This window comes from Mus caroli, unplaced genomic scaffold (genome assembly GCF_978045245.1).
Source record: "Mus caroli unplaced genomic scaffold, Mus_caroli_1 scaffold_17, whole genome shotgun sequence".
Lineage (NCBI taxonomy): Eukaryota > Metazoa > Chordata > Mammalia > Rodentia > Muridae > Mus > Mus caroli.
In genome coordinates this window covers 54,268,759-54,296,569 of record NW_028227272.1, presented here as the reverse complement: position 1 = coordinate 54,296,569, position 27,811 = coordinate 54,268,759, and the positions used below count along the sequence as shown (strand labels likewise).

At 41.7% G+C, this 27,811-nt stretch overlaps 1 protein-coding gene across 3 annotated transcripts; it reads left to right on the top strand.

Moving 5' to 3' along the window:
- Positions 1-430: 430 nt before the first annotated feature.
- LOC110311735 (cell cycle control protein 50C) lies at positions 431-27,811 on the top strand. Of its 3 annotated transcripts, none has more exons than XM_021185238.2 (8): positions 431-488; positions 2,349-2,565; positions 12,436-12,546; positions 15,895-15,996; positions 16,865-16,952; positions 17,393-17,533; positions 23,532-23,741; positions 27,394-27,811. In XM_021185238.2, exons 2-8 carry the CDS (start codon positions 2,374-2,376, stop codon positions 27,576-27,578), a joined length of 1,029 nt encoding a protein of 342 aa, XP_021040897.1. In that variant the 5' UTR covers positions 431-488; positions 2,349-2,373; the 3' UTR covers positions 27,579-27,811. The 3 variants fall into 3 exon arrangements, with proteins under 3 accessions (XP_021040897.1, XP_021040898.1, XP_021040899.1); XM_021185239.2 differs by having other exon boundaries at positions 437-488; positions 2,367-2,565; XM_021185240.3 differs by lacking the exon at positions 431-488 and adding an exon at positions 775-873 and having other exon boundaries at positions 2,367-2,565.

Below are 27,811 nucleotides of genomic sequence, written 5' to 3'. Positions count from 1 at the left end.
TATTTTTTGTATTAGTACACCATCATTATCATCAGATACAATAGAAGAGGGCATCAGATCCCATTACAGATGGTTGTGAGCCACCATGTGGTTGCTGGGAATTGAACTCAGGACCTCTGGAAGAACAGTCAGTGCTCTTAAGTACTGAGCCATTTCGCCAGGCACCATATGATGAGATTTTAATTGTCTACTTGGCTGAACCACATGGTGCCAGAGAGTTGGTGAGGCACAATTCTGTGTGGTTGTCTGTGATGAGAGTAACATTTAAATCAATGGATTTAATTAAAGCTGATTGCCCTTCATGATGTAAGTGCGATTCATCCCTTCCTTTAAAGACCTGAACAGATAGGCTGCCCCTCCCTTTCTCCCAGTAACAGAATTCTAACGGAAAAACTGGCTCTTCCTAAGGTTATACCAGTCTCTTGGTCTTCAGAACTCTACTGGGACACTGGCTGGACTCTGCAGATTGGGACTTCACCTCTATACTTGTGTGAGACCATTCCTTATATAATATATATTTATGTATCTAGAGATTTGATTTCTTGGAGAGCCAGGACTAATACACTGCCTGTGAAACTCTGTAGTTTGCCACCTTGTCTTATAAGAAGGCTAAGAAATGCTGTTCTTAATGGTTTGTTCTAGAGATAACTCTCTTACAGAGCATTAGCTGTTCCAACATGGGACCAGGGACTTGTGTCACAAACGTGCCTGATGCCTTGTGAGACAATTTTGCACACATAATCTAATCTCCGGTCTATTGCTGCCCAAGCCCTTAGCCAGGCTCATTTAACAACAGTTCATAGATGTTGACTGCAAGTGTTCCCTGACATCTCACACAGTGGGCAGCAGCAGCCTGGCTGTCAGCACTTGCAGGTCAGATTCAAATTTGCATTGGAACTTTTCCATGAGTAATTCGCTTTTGTTTTGCTTGTTTTGCAAGTATAAAGGTTGATTCTGAATTGGAAATCTACTGTATGTATTTGCATTCTCTTGATATTCTTTTAAATCCTGGTACATTTGTCATTGCCCTCTCTCTCTCTCTCTCTCTCTCTCTCTCTCTCTCTCTCTCTCAAAAACACACACACACTATGGCTTCTCTGCCTACTTTATAAAAGTCTTAGTCTGTATCCTCTGGCATTTTTAAATGAATAATTATAGATTGTTTACAGCCATCGCAGAAAACCCTCAGAACAGAGCCAATGCTGTACGGCAAGGCTGAGTATCTGATAATACTTCACTAACCTACGAGTAGATCAAAGAGAGCTTAAGAGAGACTTTTTCTTTCAAGATTTTTATTTTTATGTTATGTGTATGAATATTTTGCCTGAGTAAATGTCTGTGCACTGTGTGCATGTAGTGGCCAAGAAGGCCAGAAGAGGGCATCAGATCACCTGGGACTGGAATTACAGACAGCTATGAACCACCCTATGGGTGCTGGGAATCAAACCTGAGTCCTCAGGAAAAGCAACCAGTGCTCTTAAACACTAAGCCATCTCTCCAGCTGCAAAACGAGATGTTGTGATCTACATCTTCTGCCTGGGTCTTTCTTGTATATGAAAAAAGAAAGCAAACCAAACAAAAAAGAAAGCTGTTGGACTCAGTGGTTAAGAGCACTGACTGACCTTCTTGAAGGTCCCAAGTTCAAATCCCAGCAACCACATGGTGGCTCACAACCATCCATAACAAGATCTGACTCCCTCTTCTGGTGTGTCTGAAGACAGCTGCAGTGTACTTACATATAATAAATAAATAAATCTTTAAAAATAAAGGGAAGAAGAAGAAAAGAAAAAAAAAGAAAGCTGTTGAAGTTACTTAAGTGCACACATATATATTCTCCAAATCCCTGTTTGTTTTTCCTTCTGTATCATCACAAATGGCAAAGCTAGCTGTAATTTCAGAGTGTTTCCCCTAATTTAGTTCATATTCCTGTTAGACTGTAGCCACATTCGGGCAAAGTGGATAGCCCTAAATTTGCTTGTAATAATCACCAACGATTTGCACAGGTTTCTAAAGATAAATTTGGGAAGGTTTTGCCTTGACGTACTCAACAAATCTCTGAAACAAGCCGTGACAACTGCTTCCAAGCAATTGTTATAGATGTTGGTTTTTCTAGACATTAAGGGGGAGAACACTTATAGCTATGGCGTTTAGCATGGCAGCCTTTCTGAGCCTCAATAAAATACACCCAGGAGCGCCTGGAGAGAGCTGCACTTCCTGTACGTAGCAGGTCTGCTTAGAGAGAAAGATCAGAAAGCAAAAGTGAATTCATGGCTTCATATAATTCTTCATGTACCATTAGCATTATGTGATAATAGTTTTAAGTATGAATGTTCTATATGTCCCAAAAGTATGTGAGTTACCCACAGGACCAAGATGGAGATGATGCCCCAGTATGACCTGTCCAGACTGCCAGAAAACACAGCATTGAAACAGCAAACGTTGCCCACCCAGCAACTAAATCTATCTGCCTCCGTGGTCCTCTCTATCTTTTTCATCACAGGAGGATTCTGCCTCTCTATAGGCATCATCCTTCTGTTGTCTGCAAAGAGCACCAAGAAAATTGAGGTTTGTCCAGTGTTATGTTTTTAATTTCCAAAGATTTTCAGTTTGGGACAATAAATGGGAGCGATCACTTTAAGGACATAGCCCTTCTGCAGGAAACGAGATATGACTGGATCCACCCAACTTTGGGCTGGCAGGGGATGTAGACAGGAAGAGCCCACAGTGATGACTTCACTCATTCCTATTGTCATGTTGGTCATCTCTGACCTTCTTGAAGGTCCCAAGTTCAAATCCCAGCAACCACATGGTGGCTCACAACCATCCATAACAAGATCTGACTCCCTCTTCTGGTGTGTCTGAAGACAGCTGCAGTGTACTTACATATAATAAATAAATAAATCTTTAAAAATAAAGGGAAGAAGAAGAAAAGAAAAGTACAAGAGCTTGGCCAAGTCAGGTGACCATAAAGAAGTGAGCAAGCAGCAAACAGGTGAAAGAAGAGAGGCAAGTTCAAAAGATTGCCATGCTCCAGTAATCCTATACAGGTTACATTATTGGATACAGAGCACAGAGCCAGCAAAAAGAAAGATCTTGGGTTCTTAAAAGCATGCACATTTTTTAAATGTTATTCCTGTGAAGTTAACATGTCATGGTTGTAGTAATTTACTAGGCGCAGTGATTTTTTTCAGTACATGCATGCATGCATACATACATACATGTATATATGCCAATTAAGGGAGTTATGATTTTCCTCTCCTTGCCACTTCATTGTGACTACATTCTAGGTCCTCTCTCCTATTTATTCATGAAGTATAAAGGAAGGTACTGTGAGCCATGGGCACAATGCTATGCTAGGCAGCACAAGGATTGTTCTTTTTTTTTTAATTAGGTATTTTCTTCATTTACATTTCAAATGCTATCCCAAAAGTCCCCCATACCCTCCCCCACACACACTCCCCTACCCACCAACTCCCACATCTTGGCCCTGGCGTTCCCCTATACTGAGGAATATAAAGTCTGCAAGACCAAGGGGTCTCTCTTCCCAATGATGGACGACTAGGCCATCTTCTGCTACATATGCAGCTAGAGACACGAGCTCTGGGGGTACCGGTTAGTTCATATTGTTGTTCCACCTATAGGGATGCAGACCCCTTTAGCTCCTTGGGTACTTTCTCTAGCTCCTCCATTGGGAGCCCTGTGTTCCATCCAATACCTGACTGTGAGAATCCACCTCTGTGTTTGCCAGGCCCCTGCATAGCCTCACAAGAAACAGCTATACCAGGGTCCTTTCAACAAAATCTTGCTGGTGTGTGCAATGGTGTCAGCGTTTGGTGGCTGTTTATGGGATGGATCCTCACATGAGGCAGTCTCTAGATGGTCCATCCTTTCATCTCAGCTCCAAACATTGCCTCTGTAACTCCTTCCATGGGTGTTTTGTTCCCAATTCTAAGAAGGGGCAAAATGCCCACACTTTGGTCTTCCTTCTTCTTGAGTTTCATGTGTTTTGCAAATTGTATCCTGTATCTTGGGTATTCTAAGTTTCTGGGCTAATATCCACTTATCAGTGAGTACATATCATATGAGTTCTTTTGTAATTGGGTTACCTCACTCAGGATGATACCCTCCAGGTCCATCAATTTGCATAGGAATTTCATAAATTCATTCTTTTTAATACCTGAGTAGTATTCCATTGTGTAAATGTACCACATTTTCTGTATCCATTCCTCTGTTGAGGGACATCTGGGTTCTTTCCAGCTTCTGGCTATTATAAATAAGGCTGCTATAAACATAGTTGAGCATGTTTCCTTCTTATTGGTTGGAACATCTGGATATATGCCCAGATAGTACTATGTCCGGTTTTCTGAGGAACCACCAGACTGACTTCCAGAGTGGTTGTACAGCTTGCAATCCCACCAACAATGGAGGAGTGTTCCTCTTTCTCCACATCCTCACCAGCATCTGCTGTCACCTGAATTTTTGATCTTAGCCATTCTGACTGGTGTGAGGTGGAATCTCAGGGTTGTTTTGATTTGCATTTCCCTGATGATTAAGGATGTTGAACATTTTTTCAGGTGCTTCTCAGCCATTCGGTATTCCTCAGGTGAGAATTCTTTGTTTAGCTCTGAGCCCCATTTTTTAATGGGGTTATTTGATTTTTTGGAGTCCACCTTCTTGAGTCCTTTATATATATTGGATATTAGTCCCCTATCTGATTTAGGATTGGTAAAGATCCTTTCCCAATCTGTTGGAGGCCTTTTTGTCTTATTGATGGTGTCTTTTGCCTTACAGAAGCTTTGTAATTTTATGAGGTCCCATTTGACAATTCTCGATCTTACAGCACAAGCCATTGCTGTTCTATTCAGGAATTTTTCCCCTGTGCCCATATCTTCGAGGCTTTTCCCCACTTTCTCTATAAGTTTCACTGTCTCTGGTTTTATGTGGAGTTCCTTGATCCACTTAGATTTGACCTTAGTACAAGTAAATAGGAATGGATCAATTCGCATTCTTCTTCATGATAACCGCCAGTTGTGCCAGCACCATTTGTTGAAAATGCTTTCTTTTTTCCACTGGATGTTTTTAGCTCCCTTGTCAAAGATCAAGTGACCATAGGTGTGTGGGTTCATTTCTGGGTCTTCAATTCTATTCCATTGGTCTACTTGTCTGTCACTATACCAGTACCATGCAGTTTTTATCCAATCCATGAGCATGGGAGATCTTTCCATCTTCTGAGATCTTTAATTTCTTTCTTCAGAGACTTGAAATTCTTACCATACAGATCTTTCACTTCCTAAGTTAGAGTCACACCAAGGTATTTTATATTATTTGTGACTGTTGTGAAGGGTGTTGTTTCCCTAATTTCTTTCTGTCTGTCACTATACCAGTACCATGCAGTTTTTATCACAATTGCTCTGTAGTAAAGCTTTAGGTCAGGCATGGTGATTCCACCAGAGGTTCTTTTATCCTTGAGAAGAGTTTTGATATCCTAGGTTTTTTGTTATTCCAGATGAATTTGCAGATTGCCCTTTCTAATTTGCTGAAGAATTGAGTTAGAATTTTGATGGGGATTGCATTGAATCTGTAGATTGCTTTTGGCAAGATAGCCATTTTTACTATATTGATCCTGCCAATCCATGAGCATGGGAGATCTTTCCATCTTCTGAGATCTTTAATTTCTTTCTTCAGAGACTTGAAATTCTTACCATACAGATCTTTCACTTCCTAAGTTAGAGTCACACCAAGGTATTTTATATTATTTGTGACTGTTGTGAAGGGTGTTGTTTCCCTAATTTCTTTCTCAGCCAGTTTATCCTTTGTGTAGAGAAAGGTCATTGACTTGTTTGAGTTAATTTTATATCCAGCTACTTCACTGAAGCTGTTTATCAGGTTTAGGAGTTCTCTGGTGGAATTTTTAGGGTCACTTATATATACTATCATATCATCTGCAAAAAGTGATATTTTGACTTCTTCCTTTCCAATTTGTATCTTCTTGATCTCCTTTTGTTGTCGAATTGCTCTGGCTAGGACTTCAAGTACTATATTGAATAGGTAGGGAGAAAGTGGGCATCCTTGTCTAGTCCCTGATTTTAGTGGAATTGCTTCCAGCTTCTCACCATTTACTTTGATGTTGGCTACTGGTTTGCTGTAGATTTGCTTTCATCATGTTTAGGTATGGGCCTTGAATTCCTGATCTTTCCAACACTTTTATCATGAATGGGTGTTGGATTTTGTCAAATGCTTTCTCAGCATCTAACGAGAGGATCTTGTTGCTTTTGTCTTTGAGTTTGTTTATATAGTGGATTATGTTGATGAATTTCCGTATATAAAACCATCCTTGCATCCCTGGAGTGAAACCTACTTGGTCAACATGGATGATTGTTTTGATGTGTTCTTGGATTCGGTTAGCAAGAATTTTATTGAGTATTTTTGCATCGATATTCATAACGGAAAATGGTCTGAAGTTCTCTGTCTTTGTTGGGTCTTTCTGTGGTTTAAGTATCAGAGTAATTGTGGCTTCGTAGAATGAATTGGGTAGAGTACCTTCTGTTTCTATTTTGTGGAATAGTTTGAGAAGAACTGGAATTAGATCTTCTTTGAAGGTCTGATAGAACTCTGCACTAAACCCATCTGGTCCTGGGCTTTTTTTTTTTTTTTTTTTTTTTTTTTTTGGTTGGGAGACTATTAATGACTGCTTCTATTTCTTTAGGGGATATAGGACTGTCTAGGTCATTAATCTGGTCCTGATTTAACTTTGGTACGTGGTATCTGTCTAGAAATTTGTCCATTTCACCCAGGTTTTCCAGTTTTGTTGAGTGTAGTCTTTTGTAGAAGGAACTGATGGTATTTTGGATTTCTTCAGGATCTGTTGTTATGTCTCCCTTTTCATTTCTGATTTTGTTAATTAGGATACTATCCCTGTGCCCTCTAGTGAATCTGGCTAAGGGTTTATCTATCTTGTAGATTTTCTCAAAGAACTAGCTCCTCATTTGGTTGATTCTTTGAATAGTTCTTGTTTCTACTTGTTTGATTTCATCCCTGAGTTTGATTATTTCCTGCCGTCTACTCCTCTTGGGTGAATTTGCTTCCTTTTGTTCTAGTGCTTTTAGGTGTGTTGTCGAGCTGTTAGTGTGTGCTCTCTCTAGTTTCTTTTTGGAGGCACTCAGAGCTATGAGTTTTCCTTTTAGAAATGCTTTCATTGTGTCCCATAAGTTTGGGTATGTTGTGGCTTCATTTTCATTGAACTCTAAAGTCTTTAATTTCTTTCTTTATTCCTTTCTTGACCAAGGTATCATTGAGGAGTGTGTTGTTTAGTTTCCACATGAATGTTGGCTTTCTATTATTTATGTTTTTATTGAAGATCAGCCTTAGTCCATGGTGACCTGATAGGATGCATGGGACAATTTCAATATTTTTGTATCTGTTGAGGCCTGTTTTGTGACCAATTATGTGGTCAATTTTGGAGAAGGTACCATGAGGTGCTGAGAAGAAGGTATATCCTTTTGTTTTAGGATAAAATGTTCTGTAGATATCTGTTAAATCCATTTGTTTCATAACTTCTGTTAGTTTCACTGTCTCTGTTTAGTTTCTGTTTCCATGATCTGTCCATTGATGAAAGTGTGGTGTTGAAGTCTCCCACTATTATTGTGTGAGGTGCAATGTGTGCTTTGAGCTTTACTAAAGTTTCTTTAATGAATGTGGCTGCCCTTGCATTTGGAGCATAGATATTCAGGATTGAGTGTTCATCTTTGAAGAGTTTACCTTTGATGAGTATGAAGTGTCCTTCCTTATCTTTTTTGATAACTTTGGGTTGGAAGTCGATTTTATTTGATAATAGAATGGCTACTCCCGCTTGTTTCTTCAGACCGTTTGCTTCGAAGTTGTTTTCCAGCCTTTCACTCTTAGGTAGTGTCTGTTTCCCTGAGATGGGTTTCCTGTAAGCAGCAAAATGTTGCGTCCTGTTTGTGTAGCCAGTCTGTTAGTCTATATCTTTTTATTGGGGAATTGAGTCCATTGATATTAAGAGATATTAAGGAAAAGTAATTGTTGCTTCCTATTACTTTTGTTGTTAGAGTTGGCATTCTGTTCTTGTGGCTGTCTTTTAGGTTTGTTGAAGGATTACTTTCTTGCTTTTTCTAGGGTGTGGTTTCCGTCCTTGTATTGGTTTTTTTCTGCTATTATCCTTTGAAGGGCTGGATTCATGGAAAGATAATGTGTGAATTTGGTTTTGTCGTGGAATACTTTGATTTCTTCATCTATGGTAATTGAGAGTTTGGCTGGGTATAGTGGCCTGGGCTGGCATTTGTGTTCTCTTAGTGTCTGTATAACATCTGTCCAGGCTCTTCTGGCTTTCATAGTCTCTGGTGAGAAGTCTGGTGTAATTCTAATAGGCCTGCCTTTATATGTTACTTGACCTTTTTCCCTTACTGCTTTTAATATTCTATCTTTATTTAGTGCATTTGTTGTTCTGATTATTATGTGTCGGGAGGAATTTCTTTTCTGGTCCAGTCTATTTGGAGTTCTGTAGGCTTCTTGTATGTTCATGGGCATCTCTTTCTTTAGGTTTGGGAAGTTTTCTTCTATAATTTTGTTGAAGATATTTGCTGGTCCTTTAAGTTGAAAATCTTCATTCTCATCTACTTCTATTATCCTTAGGTTTGGTCTTCTCATTGTGCCCTGAATTTCCTGGATGTTTTGAGTTAGGATCTTTTTCCATTTTGCATTTTTTTTGATTGTTGTGCCCATGTTCTCTATGGAATCATCTGCACCTGAGATTCTCTCTTCCATCTCTTGTATTCTGTTGCTGATGCTCACATCTCTGGTTCCAGATTTCTTTCCTAGGGTTTCTTTCTCCAGCGTTGTCTCACTTTGGGTTTTCTTTATTGTTTCTACTTCCCCTTTTAGGTCTTGTATGGTTTTGTCCATTTCCGTCACCTGTTTGGTGTGTTTTCCTGTTTTTCTTTAAGGAATTCTACCTCTTTAGCAGTGTTCTCCTATATTTCTTTAAGTGAGTTATTAAAGTCCTTCTTGATGTCCTCTACCATCACCATAAGATCTGCTTTTAAATCCAAGTCTAGCTTTTCGGGTGTGTTGGGGTATCCAGGACTGGCTGAGGTGGGAGTGCTGTGTTCTGATGATGGTGAGTGGTCTTGGTTTCTGTTACCGAGATTCTTACGTTTGCCTTTCGCCATCTGGTAATCTCTTGAGTTAGTTATTATAGTTGTTCTGGTTGGAGCTTGTTCCTCCCGTGATTCTGTTAGCCTCTGTCAGCAGACCTGGTAGTCTAGCTCTCTCCTGAGTTTCAGTGGTCAGAGTACTCTCTGCAGGGAAGCTCTCCTCTTGCAGGGAAGGTACACAGATATTTGGTGTTCGAACCTGCCTCCTGGCCGAAGATGAAGGCCCGAAACAGGGCCTGTCCCAGAAGCTGTGTAGCTTCTGTAGTCCTCACTCTCACCTGCACAGACTAGTATCTGAGAGATCTAGGACCAGAGATGACTCCCCTAGTGTTCCAGCAAATACCTCTCGGGTGGGACGGACACCTCTCCTCTGGCGGGGAAGGTGCCCTGATGTCTGGAGCCCGAAACAGGGTCTGCCCCAGAAGTGGTGTTGCTTCCGCCTGTCCCAGAAGCTGTGTAGCTTCTGTAGTTCACACTCTCACCTGTGCAGACTCATCTCTGAGGGATCAGGGAACCAAGATGGCTCCCCCATGTGCTCAGGCAAAGCCCCCCCGGGCAGGGTGGACACCTCACAAGGATTATTGTTTCTGCGTTCAGTTTGCCTCATTCAGCTACACTCCTGCCACTGGCCTTCTTGGCCTCTGGCTAATGAACTATTCTGTCTGCAGATGAACCGAGTAAATCTGATATATATAAGTGAGACCATGCAATATCTGTTATCCTACTATTCTCTGTATGCATTCATCTTGCTGCAAATGACAAGATTTTTATCTTTATGACCAAATAAAGTTCTGTTTATTCATCTGTCAATGGACAATGAAATTGATTCCATAACATTATGAATAGGACAAAAAATATATGGGTACCTCTTTGATGTGCTGATTTCATTTCCTTCAGCTCTATACTTGGTGAGATGGCCAGATCTTATGACATACCCACCTGTTTGAAGGATCCCTACACTGTTTTCCATAGTGGTTTTCCATAATTTACATCCCCGTGGTGGTATATAAAAATCTCATTTTCATCCAACTATAGTGGCACAAACCCTTAATCCTGGAACTTGGGAGGCAGAGACAATTGGTTTTCCATGAGTTCATGGCCAGCTTGTTCTACATGGGCAATTCCATTCTAATCCATGAAACTTGTCTATGCTGACAGAGATGAGTGATTAAGAAAGCCGTATGTTTACAAGTGAGGTTGATCTTTATTTTAGAAACAGCACATTTTATTTGCCTCTCCAGCAGGTTTTTTTTTTCCTATCTTTTTTTCTCTGGAAGGAAGACTTGGCAGTGTGCAGGGAAGGGGGAGTCTTCACTAAGAAGCAGTCATTGCTGAATTATGTTATCTTGGGCATGAGACAGTGACCCCATCTATTATTGACTGTTGACTAAGGCCAGTCTTCAAATAACTATTAACAAAATGCTTTTATCCCATGCCTTTGTAGGGTATTTTTCAGTAAGTCCGCTTGATAGTTTGTTTTGTGTGTTTCAGACAGGTTTGCCTCTAATACCTTATTAGAGAACCAGCAATGGCTAGAGGGTAAATCTCCATTTGCACAGAGAAGTTTTGTTTTTGTTTTTAATTTCACCAAGTAATAAAGATAAACTGAACACCACAAGCCAGGATGTCCAAGCTCTTGCCTAGGAGAAAAGAGTTCAAAGTTGGCCTTCCCTTTTTTCATTTAGCCTTGGAGCACAAGGAATCACTCTTTACAAGTCACTTTAAGTACAAATGTCACCCGCCTCTCAGATTCTATAATAGCAGATTTCATTCTTTGTTGTGTTATTTTTTAATCTATAGACTTACAAGTTCAGCTGAACACCGAATTGCTCATACATTCATTACAGTCACAGTATATGAGGGATATGCACTTCTCACCTGTTCTTAGAGGTAGAAAGCAACAGAGATACCATCTAATCAAAACTTGTATGATCATGAAACATCTCTTCTAATTCTGTTTCCATAACTCAAAATGGAATCTATGAGATAAAGTGCACTCCCGTGTGACATCACTTGTAGACAAACTGTCACGTGAAATGTACTGGTGATCAAAATGTAGGCATTGGAGGTCAAATATAATACTCCAGTCCAACAAGAGTTTGGGCCACCTTGGAGCCTCAGGTCCCTTGGCTCAACTCAGTGTGCTTGCTCTCTGTGCTGGCTCTTGGCTGGCGTACTGTCCTGTTCCTCAATGTTCTTTATAAATTAAAGTATCGTCTACAGCCAGAAAAGGCATAAATATTATCAAAGTAGCCATTCAAGCCATGTCATGTGTATAAAGAACGGTGACTTAAAGCCCTCTAGTACATTACTGAATTTATACTTCAGCTCCTTCAGGGGCTTTGCACAGTTCAATATTTCTTCTCTTTCCCATTAGTTTTCTCTTCAAAAGAATCCTTCATACCATCGGCACCTGACCAAAGAGAAAGCCACACCCTTGCTCTTCTGCACTTCCATGCTCCCAGAATCCTCTCATTACTCTTCTTCATGGACAGGGAATCTGCCCACGGGGCTGGGGAGGGTGCAACCCCTGGGCCCTTTTCTCTGAGCTCCCCCTGCCCCCACAACTCCCACACTATCTTCTGGCTGCATCCTCCCAGAACTGACTGCTGGCTGCTTTGCCAGAGCACACGGGAGTCACCCACTTGGGACATGTGACTCTTTTTAAAATAATTCATTACATAATTTCTCAGAGAACTTAACTTTGAAAAAGCAGAATACAACACCTTCTCGGGCTGAGAACTATTCCACATACATCAGTAATATAGTCTGGAAATATTTGCTATCCCGTTCGGTCGCTTTTAGTAACTTCTTTCAGAGGACATGTAAAATAATTAATATGAATATTTTCCATACAATAAAATGGAAAATAGAGAATGAGTTCCCTGCGAAGGTGATTAGACTCGGGCTGTGGGCATAGTGTTCACAAACCCTTGACTAATACCTTCCTAGTAGCCACTCCTATGACTAAGAAGGGCAGCCGCGTCACCCCAGCAGATCACATAAGCATGCCACAGACACATGGAGTTCCCGGCCAGTGAAAAATGCCTTCAGGCGACTTCAAATGAGAGACTGTGAGAAGGGTTCCTCCCATGTACCCCAGAAAAGCTCGCCCACGCAGCAGACTGCCCTCTAGCCCTGTCGCAGGATCCATCCCAAAAGGGGGGGGGGGGATGGAAGGGGGAGGGAGGCTTGGGCATTGAATTTTAAGATGTGGACTCATATGACCTTTAAGTGAACTATTGTTTTTCGATTCTGACAGATAAATTACACAAAGACGTGTGCGAATTGCGCTCAGCTCCGGGAAGATAGTTCTAATTTTGACAAAGCATGCAACTGCTCTCTTCCCTTTTACCTTCCAGAGAAAATGGAGGTGAGTTCCATCAACTTCATGGTCTTGTACTTCCTCGTACCTCTCCATGCCCGGTTTGCATTTTCCATCAAATCCTTTCCAAAACCTGAAAGAGACAAGAAATAGAGAGGTGGAAAGGGTGAGTCTCGAACCCATGATGCTACACACCCTCAGCATGCCCTTGTCTTTCTTGTTTTTTTTTTTTTTGTTGTTGTTGTTTTTTTTTTTTTTTTTTTTATGTTTCTAAACTTGAAGATTCTTAACTTTCCAACATAACTTGTGAGATCGGCCACTCGGTTCTGCCATTGTCTTCGACCCACAGAGACAAGAATGACACGGACAACAAGTTGGGTTTACACAGCAGCTTCTTTACTTGGAGCTTTTTCACTTACAGCTCTCTCCCCAGCAGCTTCTTCCCCCTTCTCCTCTTACAGCAAGCGCTCTTCTCCTATATTCGCAGCAACTGAACTCATCTCAGTCCACCCCACCTCATCCAATCAGAATCACACAAGCTCCAGGCACGAGCTCAAGTAGTCACAGAGTCACAGATAGGCTGATAGATCTGGATCATGAGGAATATGCATGCAGTTTCACTGCGCATGCTCCAGCAAGGCAGTAAACATGCAGGGTTCACGGGCCTGGCAATGGGCCAGAGCGCCATCTTGGCCCATGTGGCGGTACCCGCTTCCCGCAGGGTTCTACCATAAATATCTGCATGGGCAGGGCTGTAGAATTTGTTCCGCCGTAACACCTCGAGTTAGGGGAAAACGTTACTGGACTAAGAAGCTTTGCGAGTTGGGCAAAGTCACACATTAAGTTGGTGTCACTCACCAGGCAGTTGGATTCAGCAGCCCCATGTCATCATAACATAGTAGTCGTTCGTGTTCAGTCCCAAAGAGGATCTCAGCCTGGCTCTCTGGCAGTGGGAGGAATGCCAAGAAACATAAAGGGAAGTCCCTGCTGTTGCGTTAGTTAAACTCCGGTGTTAACATGCCCTAGGAAGGACCAGTGGAGAAACCTCCTGAAACTCCTGGCAAGGAGAGCTGTCCACTCTGACCTTTAAGAAAGAGGGGGCGAGGGGAGAAGTATGTCGGTTTTCAGGAACTGATAATGGCTTGGGTTTGGGACAAGCTGAATGAGTTGTAAGTAGCCCTAAGGTAAGGAGTTCAGTGGAGACACGGAACAAAAATCAGCTGGTACCTGGGTTCCTTCAGGGACATTCCGAAAGAAAGGAGGGAGCCGGGTATGTGGCAGGGCAGCAGGGTGGGAATGCTGGAGGTGGAAGGGCACTGAGGAAGAGGAGAAAGAGTTCAGAAGGCAGAGCACAGGATACACCTTTTGAAATATCTTTGGGAAGCAGAATAAAATACAGTTCTCATTTAAGTCTTGACTGCTAGATAAGACCATGGAGGCATAAAAAAATATCCCTTCTCAGCTTTTACTGCTGGGATCAAAGCTGAAGGGTAACCCTAGCTCTGGGATCTGAAGTCATTCTGCACAAAGGCCAGGGTTCCAGGGAGCCTTGTGAACCAGGGACTGATACATCAGAGTGACTAAGGTAAGTTCTCTCCAGGAGAGGAGAGTCCTGTGAGATATGGCATGCCATAAGCCTTCCTGTCAGCCTGCTGACCTTTCTTGATCTAGTCTGTACCCAGCTCCTCCTACCCTTGCATCCCTCCTAACTTCTAAATTCCTCTTTCCATCTTGAAGGTTCAGAATAGTTAACTATTTGAAGGAAGAAAGGAAAAAAAATAAGTCAAAGATAAAACGTAGTATGACTTCCCATTTGTCTGTGTCTTTGGGGAAAGCAGAGAACTTGTGGCTAAGCTATTGACATACTTTACCGCAGCCTGAGCGCAGGAGCGTCCATGTGTCTAGCGCGCATACTAACCTGCACATGCTTGGTGATTCCAGTTTCAAGTTACATCACCTAATGAAAGATAGAATTCACCATCAAACCACCGCCTGCAGCTTTGGCAGAATACAAAGATAAGCACAGGTCCATTATCCAATCAGGGGTATACACACACCCACAGTCAGCCCAGCCAGCCAGCCAGCCAGCCAGCACCTCCTTCTGGTCACTCCATGACAACTGTCCCACAAACTCAGAACCACACCCCATATAATCCTCCTAGGGAGGTTGTTCAACTAAAACCAAGTCACTACTAAAGCACTCAACACACCAGACTCCATCCGTCCCAAAATAAGCACAATAATGCTATCTACCCTATTGCTCCCAGACTACCATTTAGTGCAACGAGACTAGATTCCTCACAGGTTTTAACACATCTCCACAGACAGGAGGTCCCCATCTCACTATGTCATAGTATAAATATACTGCAGGACAGCACAGTCTCCAGCAACACCTTAATACGCAGCCTGTTCTTCACTGGAACATTGTTAACAGCTGTTGACTGCTGGACCACTAAGAGCATTAGCAAATAATGGATGGGCAGCAGCTCCCTCTTAGTGGAGCCACACATACACCCCACTCTTACTGGGAAAATCCCCGGGATGTTGTTGGACTTTGATGTCTCAAATCACATCAGCTACACAAGTCTCCAGCTTCCTGATGCTGCGACCCTTTAATACAGTTTCTCATGCTGCGGTGACCTCCAGCCACAAAATGATTTCCCTTGCTACTTCAGGACTGTAATCTTGCAACTTTTATGAATCATAGCATAAATATCTGAGTATTCTGATGGGCTTAGGCAACTCCCTATGAAAGGACTGACCCTTGAAGGGGACGGTGAGCCGCAGGTTAAGAACTACTTCTGCACCTGGAGCTACCACACCGAAGAGGCAGCTGGGAAAGTTTATACCAGTGCTGCTGATGTTCCGACTGTTTTAGATTGACCAGGGACACCCAAAGGGAAACTTGAGTTTCATCAAGGAAAAATATCTAGGTATTGAAATCTTGTGAATAGTATTTTTTTTTAAACTTTAGAATATGCTGTGCAAAGCATTTTTCCTGGGGCTACCAAAAAGAGACGGTATTTGTAAACCTGAAGTGAATGTATTGAAGCCACACAGCCTAAAGCTGAGCATGGTGGTGCTTGCCTTTAATCCCAGCACTCCAGAGGTAGAGGCCGGCAGATCCCTATAAATTCAAGGCCAGCCTGCTCCCACATCAGCCAGGGCTACTCAGAGAGATGCTGTCTTGTTTTGGTTTTGGTTTGATTGATTGATTGATTGATTGATTGATTTTCTTTTTGAGGTTCTAGTTTCTACTTTTAAAAAGAAGCTTTCAGTTCCCATCAGTGTTTTGTGTACTGTTGTCTATTTTAATCGGGTGTGGGGTGTTAATGCTTACTAATGTTCCAGTTAATTCATAGTCATTGCTTCTTTTTTTTTCCTTCTTCTATGCAGGGTGATGTTTATATGTACTACAAACTGTATGGTTTCTATCAGAATCTCTATCAATATATCTTATCAAGAAGCAATAGCCAATTGGTGGGTAAGGATATTTGGGTAAGGCTCAGTTCCATTTGGTGCAATGTTCTCTTCTTTTGTTTTAAGCCAGGTGGTTATTTCCATCTAAAAGACAGGCGTGGGGCAGGCCTCGGCATCTAGGTTTTTAAAGATAGAAACGTTTGCTTCATTCTTACTTAAGGTGAAGGGGCTGAGCGTTTTGGGTAAATATTACCAGGAGAGAGAGAGAGAGAGAGAGAGCGCTGTCCCCCTTTAAACCAGGTATTGTTTGGCAACTGAGTAATTAGCCTTTCATGAATTTTAAGAGACCTTGGTCTCTATTTGGCTCACTTGCTAATCCTGTTTGTCTGTCCTTTCTATAACTGAAGCCCTTGATCTATCCTACTTAAAGAATTTCCTGAATAAAAGCCTTTGTTGAACTGGATATCTTTGTGGACCTAAGTTTTTATTGTCAGCAGTTCACATATGTTAGCGAGACTCTTCTCTTGACGGTCTATGGAAGTGATAACCTAAACATGTTTAGCGAAGCACTTCCCAGTGAAGTAATCTGGCTCTGGAACCTGAGCCAAGGGGCCCTCTGAGTATGGTACACTTTAACAGGAAGGTTTTAAAAACTGTTTCCATAGAGACCTGATGTGATACTCAGCATAGCAAGGTAAAAATCCTTCCTGCAAATACTTTTGACATTCTCTGTACTGTTAACAAGGAAACAACATCTCTAGACACCCACAAGCGCACATATCTCCAAAGAATGAGCATTTTGAGGTCTAAGTGAGCCAGAAAGCCTGAGAAGCACAGAGAGCAGCCCATCCACTAGTGACGGTTGATGCACCTTGCCAGTAGCCTCTCTTTCAATAGTCTGAGTTTGCCAAAAACACTTCTAATTGATGCATCATCTTGCATACAGGATACTACGAACTGTGATCCGTTCCAAGTGTCCCACAATGACACTCCCATCATTCCTTGTGGTGCAATTGCCAACAGCATATTCAACGGTAGGTGACTTTTACCTACCTCCTTCATAACTATGTAACCCCACCCCCTCTACATCTGGGATGTTACCCGGGAAGCAGAGTAGCTGGTTTAATTTACTTGCTTAGTGCCAAATATTTTATCCAGGATAAGCCAGAACATTAATGTCTGGCATTTCGTTTGTAAATAACTTCTCCCTCGCCAGCAATCTGAAGGAATAATCAGGGAACATGAGTTAAATGGAGCCAAAGAATATTTTTCAATAATTGGCCCAGTGTTGGTAAAGGAAAAAATGATCTCATGAATCAGCATGTATGGCCTGTAGGCGTGTTGAGTGTCTAGAGAAAACAAAAAACAAAAACCAAAAACCACCCTAATTTGTTTTTCATCTGGGTCTGGGTCATTTTGAAAGGTGGCAAAATGGCTACCTAACATGTCCACTGTGATTTTAAATTTATTTCAGATACCATAACTCTTTCATACAACCTGAATTCATCTACACAGATAGACGTCCCAATGCTAAAGAGTGGACTTACATGGTGGACAGATAAGTATGTCAAATTTCGGAATCCAAGATCCAGTAACTTCACCAGTACGTTTGCAGGTATGATCCAGAAAGATGTCACACCACCCCCACCCCCACCTCCATCCCCACCCCCATCCCTCCCTCTCACTCTGTGTGTGTTTTCATGATACAGGGTATCTCTGCGTAGCTGTCCTGAGCTCACTGTGTAGACCAGACTACCCAGTTCCTGTATGTTTTTATAATTGGTCCAGGGGTGGGGTATGCCCTGAGGCACCTTTTTTTCTTTGACTCCTGTTCTAACTTTCCCCATCTTGGGCACCACCATTGTCTCCCTATTCGAAACTAAAAATAATTGGTTCTGTGCTTTGTTCCAATTAGCTGTTAAGAAAAAAGTAAGTGGTTTAGAAAGTTTGGGTTTAAGCTGTAATTTATTATGCAACTGGATACATTTTTTTTTTTTGTCTGATGCTTTGTTTGTTATTTCAAGGCAAGGTTTCTCTGTGTAGCTTTTGCTGTCCTGGAACTCACTGTGTAGACCAAGCTGGCCTCAAACTCAGAGATCCATCTGCCTCTGACTTCAGAGTCCTTGCATTAAAGGCAAGCACCACCATGCCTGTCTTCAACTGGATACATATTTTAGAATAAAAAAAAGTATGTTTCTTATTTGAAGTTTTCATTTATTGATTAATAAATTGATACAGTATTGATTAGCCTATAAAATAACTCTACACAAGCCCACTTAAAAAATTTAAATCTAAAAGAACGAAATGAAAAATAAAAATAAATAAAGAAAGAAAGAAAAATAAATAAATAAATAAAAATTTAAATCTACTTTTAAAATGCTGTTTTTCCAAATTTTTACATATATAAATGTATATTAAACATTTTAAAAAATATTTCCTTTGTCATTATCAAAATATTTGAAAATAATACTTCAAATAATTTTTGAATATCTATTCACAAGCTAAATTGATTTTTTTGGCAGTAAGTGTTATGGCCTTATTATTTTTAATTGTTTCAAAAAATTGTTTGCAACTTTAAAAGATGAATTCTGTAGGTAATCAATTTGACATTGATTTGACCTTTAAATGAGTCTTCTCTTTTGACTCTGAGTAAAGACTGTCTCCATGCTCACAGCCTATTTGGTTAAATGGAGGAAAATGGAGTTGTCTGTCATTGTAGAGAAGTATGTTAGCATTTTTTTATTAAAGATTTATTTATTTTATGTATGACTACACTGTCTCTGTCTTCAGACACACTAGAAGAGGTCATGAGATCCCATTGCAGATGATTGTGAGGCACCATGTGGTTGCTGGGAATTGAACTCAGGACCTCTAAAAGAGTAGTCAGTGAGTATTCTTAACCACTGAGCCATCTCTCCAGCCCCATATGTTAGCATTTTAACCCAAATATTTTTGTGGGAAAGTTTTATTTCATAGGATTTTTTCTCCTATTTTTTGAATTTCTCATTAAGTTTAGATGCTATCATATAAATCCTGGACTTTCTCAATATCACTTTTTTTCTGGCACAAAAATCTTTTTAATCAAAAGTACCAATAGTCTTTATAGAAACCAAAATAATCCAAGGCATGATTATACTGAACTATCATTCTATAATGTGCTCAATTATTCCTTTGCTGCCATATAAGTACATACTAATGTTTCCTCATTCGGAAATTTAGTTTTCAATAAGTATTGTTCACAAAGACTTCCCAAGGTATCTTTCTGACATTACCTATTTTGCATACTTTAAGAAAAGATTTTCAATTAACTTGCACAAAATGCAACTGAAAGTTAAAGGGCTCATTAGAAAAAAAAAAAAAAAGTCCGGGATCATTGTGCAACACATGAGTTGTTGGTATGCAGAAACATTCCTTAAGATGTCAGGTCCTCTGAACATCCTGTTTAATGGATGATATTCATGCTGAAGTATGTAATGTCTTGTAGCATTCATGTGATTTATGTATGTACCATACCTGTTTAAAGACATTTCCTCTCTGTTGCTTTCCTGTTTAACTGAGGGAATTAGCTTCATTCACTCTGGGGTTCTGCTCCACCAAATAGACACTTCTTCTATCACTACAAAAGCAAACCATTTAAAATTTTCACTCAAGTTCTTAACTGAGTTTACAGTAACATCTGTAATAAATGACAGGTTGTTATCTTCATGGTTGACCTTCCAAGAGCTTTGCTTTGATTCTATGAGAAATTAAACCCAGGGGTTTATTATTGCCTGAGTTTTCCGGTCTGAAGACATTCACATAAAACTGGCTTCATTTAACAGTTCGCAGTTCGTTCTGTGCTAATGAAGGCAACAGATCATTTCTTTGGCTATGAAAACAATTTTAAGTAAAAACTTGGGGACTAGGGAGAGAGCTCAGTAGGTAATGTGCCTGCTGCACAAGCCTGAGGACAGGGGTTCGAATCCCAGCTACCCACAAAAAAACTAGGTGTGATAGTGCCTACTTGTGACTATGTGCTGGGAACAGGAGGAAACAGGTAGGTTCCTGGAGCCCCTAGCCAAACATTTTTTTTTAATTGGATATTTTCTTTATTTACATTTCAAATGTTTTCCCCTTTCCAGGTCTCGGGTTCAGAAACCCGCAATTCCATCCCTCTCCCCCTGCTTCTATGAGGGTGCTCCCACTCCCATCTTCCCGCCCTGGCATGCCCCTACACTGGGGCATTAAACACCCTCAGGCCAAAGGGCCTCTCCTCCCATTGATGTTCAACAAGGCCGTCCTCTGCCACATAGACGGCCGGAGCCATGGGTCTCTCCATGTGCACTCTTGGGTTGGTGGTCCAGTCCCCGGGAGCTCCACTAGTCAGACAGTCTAGCCAATTGGTGTATTCTAAGTTCAGGAAAGACCCTACCTCAAAAGATGAGGTGGAAGACAACCAGCAGTGCTTATGAGTGTACACATGCTCATATATATATATATATATATATATATATATATATATATATGTATGTATACATGCTTGTGCATATATGCACAGGTACATCACACACACACACACACACACACACAGTGGAATGGCATACAGCCATCCCAGGTCTAAGGAATCTGGAAAAGGAGGACCACAAACTTCAGGCCAATCTGAGACACAAAGTGAGACTTTGCCTCAAAAGCTATATAAAAAACAAACAAACAAACAAACAAATAAATAAAAATAAAAGTGAAGGCATTTATTTCTTATTTTCTGGGAACAGGGTCTCACAGTCTCACTCTGGCTGACCCTTGGACTCGCAGAGATCCCCCTACCCCTGACTACTGAGCCTTAGGACTAAAGGTGTGTGCCACGGCACAACCAGCTTCACTGAATCCCAATGAAGGCATGCTCCCAGGAGGATATATAAATGGACCTTCTGTAGGAGTTAAAACCGCTGTCTGTACGCAGTCCTCACTCACAGACTTTTCATAAGTTCAGAAGTCCTCCTCATTTCTATCTTCTGTTTTCACACGATCAGTAGCATCACTGTTGCTGCCATGTGGAATGGCGTCAGCCAGACCATGTCATTCCCATCAACTGAAGAAAATGCACTTATTTTACACCAATCATGCATCCAAGCTCTTCACAGTTAAAAGAGTTTCCTAGCAAATAAAAGTCCGGTATCAAATAATACCTAGTGATCCATTTAGAGCATATTGCAAAGTGGCTGTTGAGAGCACGTACGCATCAGCAGGATGGCTCAGCATCTATTTCCTACATAGGCAAGATGAACATAGACCTGGATCTATAATTGCCTGGACTCCGAGCCCTAAGCACCAGCCCCTCTGAGTTACAGCTTGGCAGCTTCACACATCTGACAGGCAAAGTCAGAAACTGTGCAGTGGCTGGCTCGAGTGCTGAGCAGCTGGCAGGGGTCACAGGGATGCCTTACATTGTGTTTTGATTAAAATGTCTCTGCTTATCAGTCACAAGTTAAGGAAGTCACCCTATTCACGGCACATGTACATCTCACCAACTTCAGGGCCAGTCCATGTCCAGAGGCTGAAAGAATGAAGTCACAGGCATGCATATAGACTGCTTGGAATAAATTCTAAATGGCTTGGGCTCCTGCACACCAGCCATCAACTGGGGCTGTCCTGTGCTGACAAGCACATCTAGTCTCTGAATTTAAAGTCAATCATTAGTTCTTCAAGGAACGAGACAACATCATTCTGTTGTTTAGTTTTACCACAATATCTTCAGGCCTGTACTATAGAGTCTTTGGCTTTCTCTTATTTCTTGCTGTCCCTTGTTCCTGACTTAAAGAGTTATCACATTATACTCTGCATAGTAGCTGTCTATAAGTTTCTTCAAGGAAATTATGCAGTTTTTATTTTATTATCCTTGAACTTTGATACATAGTAAATTGTATGGTCAAAATTGTTATTGAATGGATGCATGCATGGATGGATGGATGGATGGATGGATGGATGGATGGATGGATGGAAACAAATGACCCAAATTAACTTGGAAAATAAGAAAGCTGATGTCACAGACCATCTAGACACATGGGAAGTGGTAGGATTAGGTGATAGAGAGGTCTTGAAACCAACCTTTCGTCGTCGTTGTTGTTGTTGTTTTAAGATTGGTTTATTTTATGTGCACTGTCACTCTCTTCAGACACACAGGAAGAAGGCATCGGACCCTGCATTTCTAACAAAGCTGTATCTGGCACGAGTTATCCCTGACATTCACTGTCTTGGGTCATGGGTACAAGACAAATTTGAAAGTAGCTGGGGACTGTAATGTGAGCCCCAAACACATTTTTTAACTAGAGTGAATGAGTGATGTCTTGAGAAGGGCCAAAATGGAGGGTGGAGGTTGCAAAATAGATGTTTGCAGAGGAAGATTCTCTAGCTCAGGATTATTTCCAAAGGAAATATTAGATGAATGTACTATACTACACTTAATGTGGCTTTTATAAACACCTTTTATAAAAACACCTTTTATCAAAACAAAAAAAAAAACGATAAAATGAGCTTATAAAAATTGTAAGCTCATGTCTGGGGGTTTCTGTGAGAAGCCGACAGTTCCAGCTGAGAAAGAGTGGTGTTTTAGTTTTGAGCTTTTGTTTGTTGTTGTTGTCTTTGAGGCAAAGTATCACTATGTAGTTTTGGCTGACTGAGAATTCACTGAGTCACCTGTCTCTACCTCCCAAGAGGTGGGATTAAAAGCATGTGACGTCACAGCAGTCTAAGAGGCTTCTTGTTTATTTTTTGAGTTTCCTGTGGGTAGAGGAGCTAGCCTTAAAGTAGCAAAAAAAAAGTTCCTCTCACAAGTTGCTGTTGTTGGTTAGCTATCTGAAATTCAGCATGGATTCTATCAACTGTGGCAGACTGAGTAAACCTCTTTGGTCCCTTCATTGAGCATTCATTGAATACCTGTTGTGTTCCAGGCACTGGGGAGTAAATGTTAGCGGATGGATGAGGTGATTCTGTTCTCAAGAATGCTCTGTAGAGTGGGGACAACCATGCTCTCTGTAGAAAACAGACTTGTAAGAGTTGGTGCAAAGTCAACATAGATATGTCTCCTGGCTTCTTCTACTAGGCCTGTGGTTCCAGTGCTGGCCCCTTCCTTCTCTTCCTTCCTTCCTTCCTTCCTTCCTTCCTTCCTTCCTTCCTTCCTTCCTTCCTTCCTTCCTTCCTTTCCTTCCTTCCTTCCGTCCTTCCTTCCTTCTTCTACATTTATTTATCATGGGGTGAGTGTGGGTGTGTATATGGGGCAAGAATGAGTGTGCTACATTCATCTGGGAGAAGTCAGAAGCCGAATCTCTTCTCCCACTTTGTGGGTTTCAGGAATTGAACTCAGGTCTGCAGTCTTGACAGCACTCACGCTGACCACTGAACTATCCTACAAGCCCTGATATCATCTCTCATTAGCCCTACATAATTATCTTATACGTCCCTTAGAATGCTTAAAGCCAATATAATTAATGATTGCTTGTTAAACTCCTATGCGCACTCGGTTTTTAAAGTCAAATTTCTATTTCTCTTTCATTGGGAATGCAGTTCTTTCTTGTTGGAGAAACTGAAGGGCGAACTGACTCTTCTCTGTCCTATTCCTCATGCCCCGCCCGCCACAGGAAGTTCGAAGCCTCTGCACTGGGCCAAACCTATCTATGAACTGGATCTAGATGACCCAGGGAACAATGGCTTTATCAATGAGGACTTCATTGTGTGGATGCGGACGGCTGCCTTTCCCACTTTCAAAAAACTGTACCGCCGACTGAACCGCGTGCACGCCTTCGCCGAAGGCTTACCTGCTGGTAACTACAGTTTGAGCATCTCCTACAGTATCCTCCTATGCCACGCCCCTTCCTCCGAGTGAAGGCAAAATCTGGCTACTAGTTGTAGAATTCTTTTTTTTTTTTTTTTTTTTGGTTTTTCGAGACAGGGTTTCTCTGTGTAGCCCTGGCTGTCCTGGAACTCTCTTTGTAGACCAGGCTGGCCTCGAACTCAGAAATCCGCCTGCCTCTGCCTCCCGAGTGCTGGGATTAAAGGCGTGCGCCATATTCTGTGTGTGCCCTCCGGGCAGATAGGTGGAGCACTGAGAAACAGAGAGCTTGTCTTGTGGGAATGCCCGCAAGAGGAAAGCACCGCCCCTTCCATTCAGGGGGCTGGGGGTGGGGCTTGGGACTGAGGTGTCAGGGGAAAAGGTACAAATTTTGATAGATTACACTACTGTATTTTGGAACCCTCCCAAGAAAAGGAGCCCCAAAGAAGTGATGACTGGGTACATTTATATACTGGTTTTAAAAGGAGTTATCAGTTGTGGAAGAACACCTGAGGGTTGGTGTGACCAAATTTGTTTGTGCAGATTCCTGATGGCAACAATATTTCTTCCTTACTTCTTTGTTTAAATTCCTTTTTTCCTTCCTTCCCTTTCTTTTTTTTCTTCCTTTTTCTTTCTTCCTTCCTTCCTTCCTTTCTTTCTTCCTTCCTTTCCTTTCTTTTCTTTTCTTTTCTTTTCTTTTCTTTTCTTTTCTTTCCTTTCCTTTCCTTTCCTTTCCTTTCCTTTCCTTTCCTTTCCTTTCCTTTCCTTTCCTTTCTTTCTTTCTTTCTTTTTTTTTGTGACAGGGTCTCACTATGTAACCCTGGCTGTCCTAGAACTCCCTCTGTAGACCAGGCTGGCCCTAACCTCTGTCTCCCAAGTGCTGAGATTAAAGATGTTTATCCCCACACCTGACTGAAAGTCTGTCTTCACATGTCTGAGGGCATTTGTCAACTCCCGCTACATTTTCAGGAGCGAGTGGAAAGGCAGTGTGCCCACCTTGTCCTTAATGACTTTCAAGTACCTTCAGCCAAAACAGTGTGCAGAAGTGGCAGATGCAGGGTCCACTATCAAATATCATTATGTAACTGTGTCCAGATTAGATACTTAATATGTCTTTTGGTTTTTTGTTTTGTTTTGTTTTGTTTTGTTTTTTTAAGGACCAGCAGCCAGTAGCACTGTCAGGTATGGATAAATAGGGGAATAATTTGTCCCCAAGAAAGACCAATAAATGGTAGAGCCTAGACATCTAAAGCATTGGGGTAAGGCACTGTCGTATAGAGTGGAATGAGATGAGGGAGTTAAGAAAGTAGAGGGGGAGGGGATAGTAAGAGTACAGTTGGAGGGTAGACTAGAATAGCAGAAACTGACAGAGACTATAGAACTTTTAGACAGAAGTGTGTTAGAGTGAAGGAAGCCCATCTCCCCCGCTTACCACCCCAGGAAGGGTGAAGCTTCTGTTCGTGGCCAACCCTACCTATGAACCAGATACAGACGAGCCAGCAAGCAACGGCTTGCTCGATGAAGACTTCACTGTGTGGCTACGGACAGCTTGGCTCAGGCCCTGCCAGGAGTGCTGTGAGCTGTGTGCTGCACATGTGTACGCTTCCTCTCTTCGGATCAGAGCCAGCAGTGGGAGTCGATGTCTTAGTAACAGACATGTGGGCCAAGTTAGGAGACATATGTTTGAATAACAGATTGTGATTTTTTTTCCCTTCAAATTCAAAAACACAAATGTGACTCTTGATTTAAAAAAAAAAACAAAAAATGAAGATTTAACTATAAAGTGTAACTAAGCCTTATCTTTAAGAAGTTATAAATTTACACATAATTTATATTAACTGTGGTCTTCAGAGCTCATGTCCCCAAAGCAGGTAGATTTCTTAGGCAGGCTCACACTCAGCTTTGAAACAGCCACCCAATTAAGCACACACACCTCTTATAACATGCCAGGGTTACTGGCTGAGATTGTTCTAGAGGACACCCAGCAGGCCAGAGCTGCTCCACACTGAACTGTCCTCTTGTGTAAAGTCTCTCTAGCTCCCAGTGAGGCTGAATGAGAAACTCCTGTTTCTCTTTTTCCCCAGGACAGAGCAAATGCTCTTTCCCTGAGCTCTATCCCTAGTCCCGGGATGGAAAACCACAATGTGAAATTTCTTCTCTCTCTCCTCCATTTCTTCTCTCTCCTGGAGCAGGTTTGTAGAACTCTCCAATGGAAAAGTAGAGCTGCTCCTCTGTGGGATCCCTGCTGACTGACATCCCTGTCCTATCAACCTTTGCTTTCTCTTGCAGTGGTTGCTTTAAAACAGGGATAGAATGTTGCCTGGTGTCTCTCAAGTTGAATCTCCTGATCCCACAGACCTGTGTCGACCATAACAGTAAAGTAGAGGAGAGATAGCACAGACAGAAAACAATGCTGCCCTCTCCCTTGGCTGTAATGAGTCTGGGATGAGAATGACGAAAGGAAGCCATACCCTAAAAGCGATACACTGTTTCTATTCTCCTCTCTGGACATGCTAAGTCTCCTCCATGACTCTCCTAACAGCCACACTTGGCCGCTGATTGGAAGCTGATTGTACACAGCTTCAATGCTGAGTGTCAGTCCCTGTTTGCACTCCCCCTGTGTGATGGCCAGGCTAAAGAAGTAAACCTAGCCTGCAGCATCACTCTCTCCTACTGAAAGGGAAAAGGGGGGTCTGGAGGTGAGAATAGGACTCTTTCAATTGAACTGGGAGAGAACACAGGTAAGGCAACACTGGAAGATAAAAGACCAAGTGATAATGAAGGGAGAGATAGGGAGGGAGGGAGAGAGAGAGAGAGAGAGAGAGAGAGAGAGAGAGAGAGAGAGAGAGAGAGAGAGAGAGAGATATTTGTTCCTAACATAGTTCCTTGCGCCTTTAAATAGTTCATTGCCAAGAGATTGGAAGCCCTTTAAGGGCTTGGCTGGGAAATGCCTCTGTCGTCTGTGTTGCTATGAGAAGGCTTTGTTTGTTTATTTGTTTCATTTACAAAAGGCACCAGATGTTTAAAACCCTCAGGCCACAAGCCCCATGAAGATGATATCATTACAATGCTACATAGCAAGCCCACTTCAAACACTTTCTCACAGGCAACAGGACACTGACTTTTCAAAACCCTGACAAGCACCCTTCTTTTAGATTTAGAGTTCTCACCAAAAAATGTTTCTGTGTTCATCCTGAGGCTTTATTTATTGTTCTTACTCCTCGGAAGGAATTTTCTCTGTTGAAGGGACTCAAGCCTTAGCCAGTTAAGGAACTTGGCCTTTTCTGAGTCTTCCGGTTCACGAATAAAGCCTCAGGTTTGCTGTGAAGAGCGCTGTCTCTATCCTTTGTGCTACCTTGGACTCATCAAAGGGAGTTAGATTATCCATTCACTAGCCAGCTATTGACAAGTCATCCAGATCTATTTGTGTCCACATCTTCTTTCTACACTATAGATATGTTGAAGAGAGCCTTGTTATGACTAATTTTATTCTAGCAAGATAAGAGTTTTATTTGACTGCGTGGAAACACATGAAACAGAATAATCACCTAGGTTGGGTTTTTTTTTTGTCTGTGAAAAAGATCAATTTTATATAACTTAATTTAGTGTGTTTGCATATGCTATGGTATAGATGATAAATACTGAGCCAGGTCCTTAACAGATCTTCTTAGACTTTCCAGTAACCATGTTCCAAGGAGAAAAGTCCGTTGTCCTTTCCACTCTGACATGGATCGGGGGAGGAGGCCTTTTCCTGGGTCTGACTTACACAGTGACGGGGGTACTGACGCTGTTGGCCTCTTTTGCCATCCTGACGATTCACTTGATGCTGAAAAGGAGTAAATTGAATTTCCTGTAGAGGTGGCATCCAGATTTAAAGAGAAGAAGAGCAGAAGGCAGCAGCAGACAATGGAGTGATAGACCCAAAGATCCCTGGCAAAGCTTGAAGAGTTCCTGAGCCATCTCAAGGAAGGGTGCTGGATTGACGGAATCCAATATAATCCTAACTACAAGGATAAATGACGAGGTTCCCAGAGTGGGGGGAAGAGGAGGAGGAGCAAATAAAAACATATATGTACAGTAAAATGTTCT

Bases quoted from the DNA above. Each gene is read 5' to 3' on its own strand.
- LOC110311735 (XM_021185238.2), top strand. From the start codon at position 2,374: ATGGAGATGATGCCCCAGTATGACCTGTCCAGACTGCCAGAAAACACA. The intron at 2,566-12,435 runs GTTTGTCCAGTG...CGATTCTGACAG, and splicing joins AGAGCACCAAGAAAATTGAG to ATAAATTACACAAAGACGTG. The intron at 15,997-16,864 runs GTAAGGCTCAGT...TCTTGCATACAG, and splicing joins TGGTGGGTAAGGATATTTGG to GATACTACGAACTGTGATCC.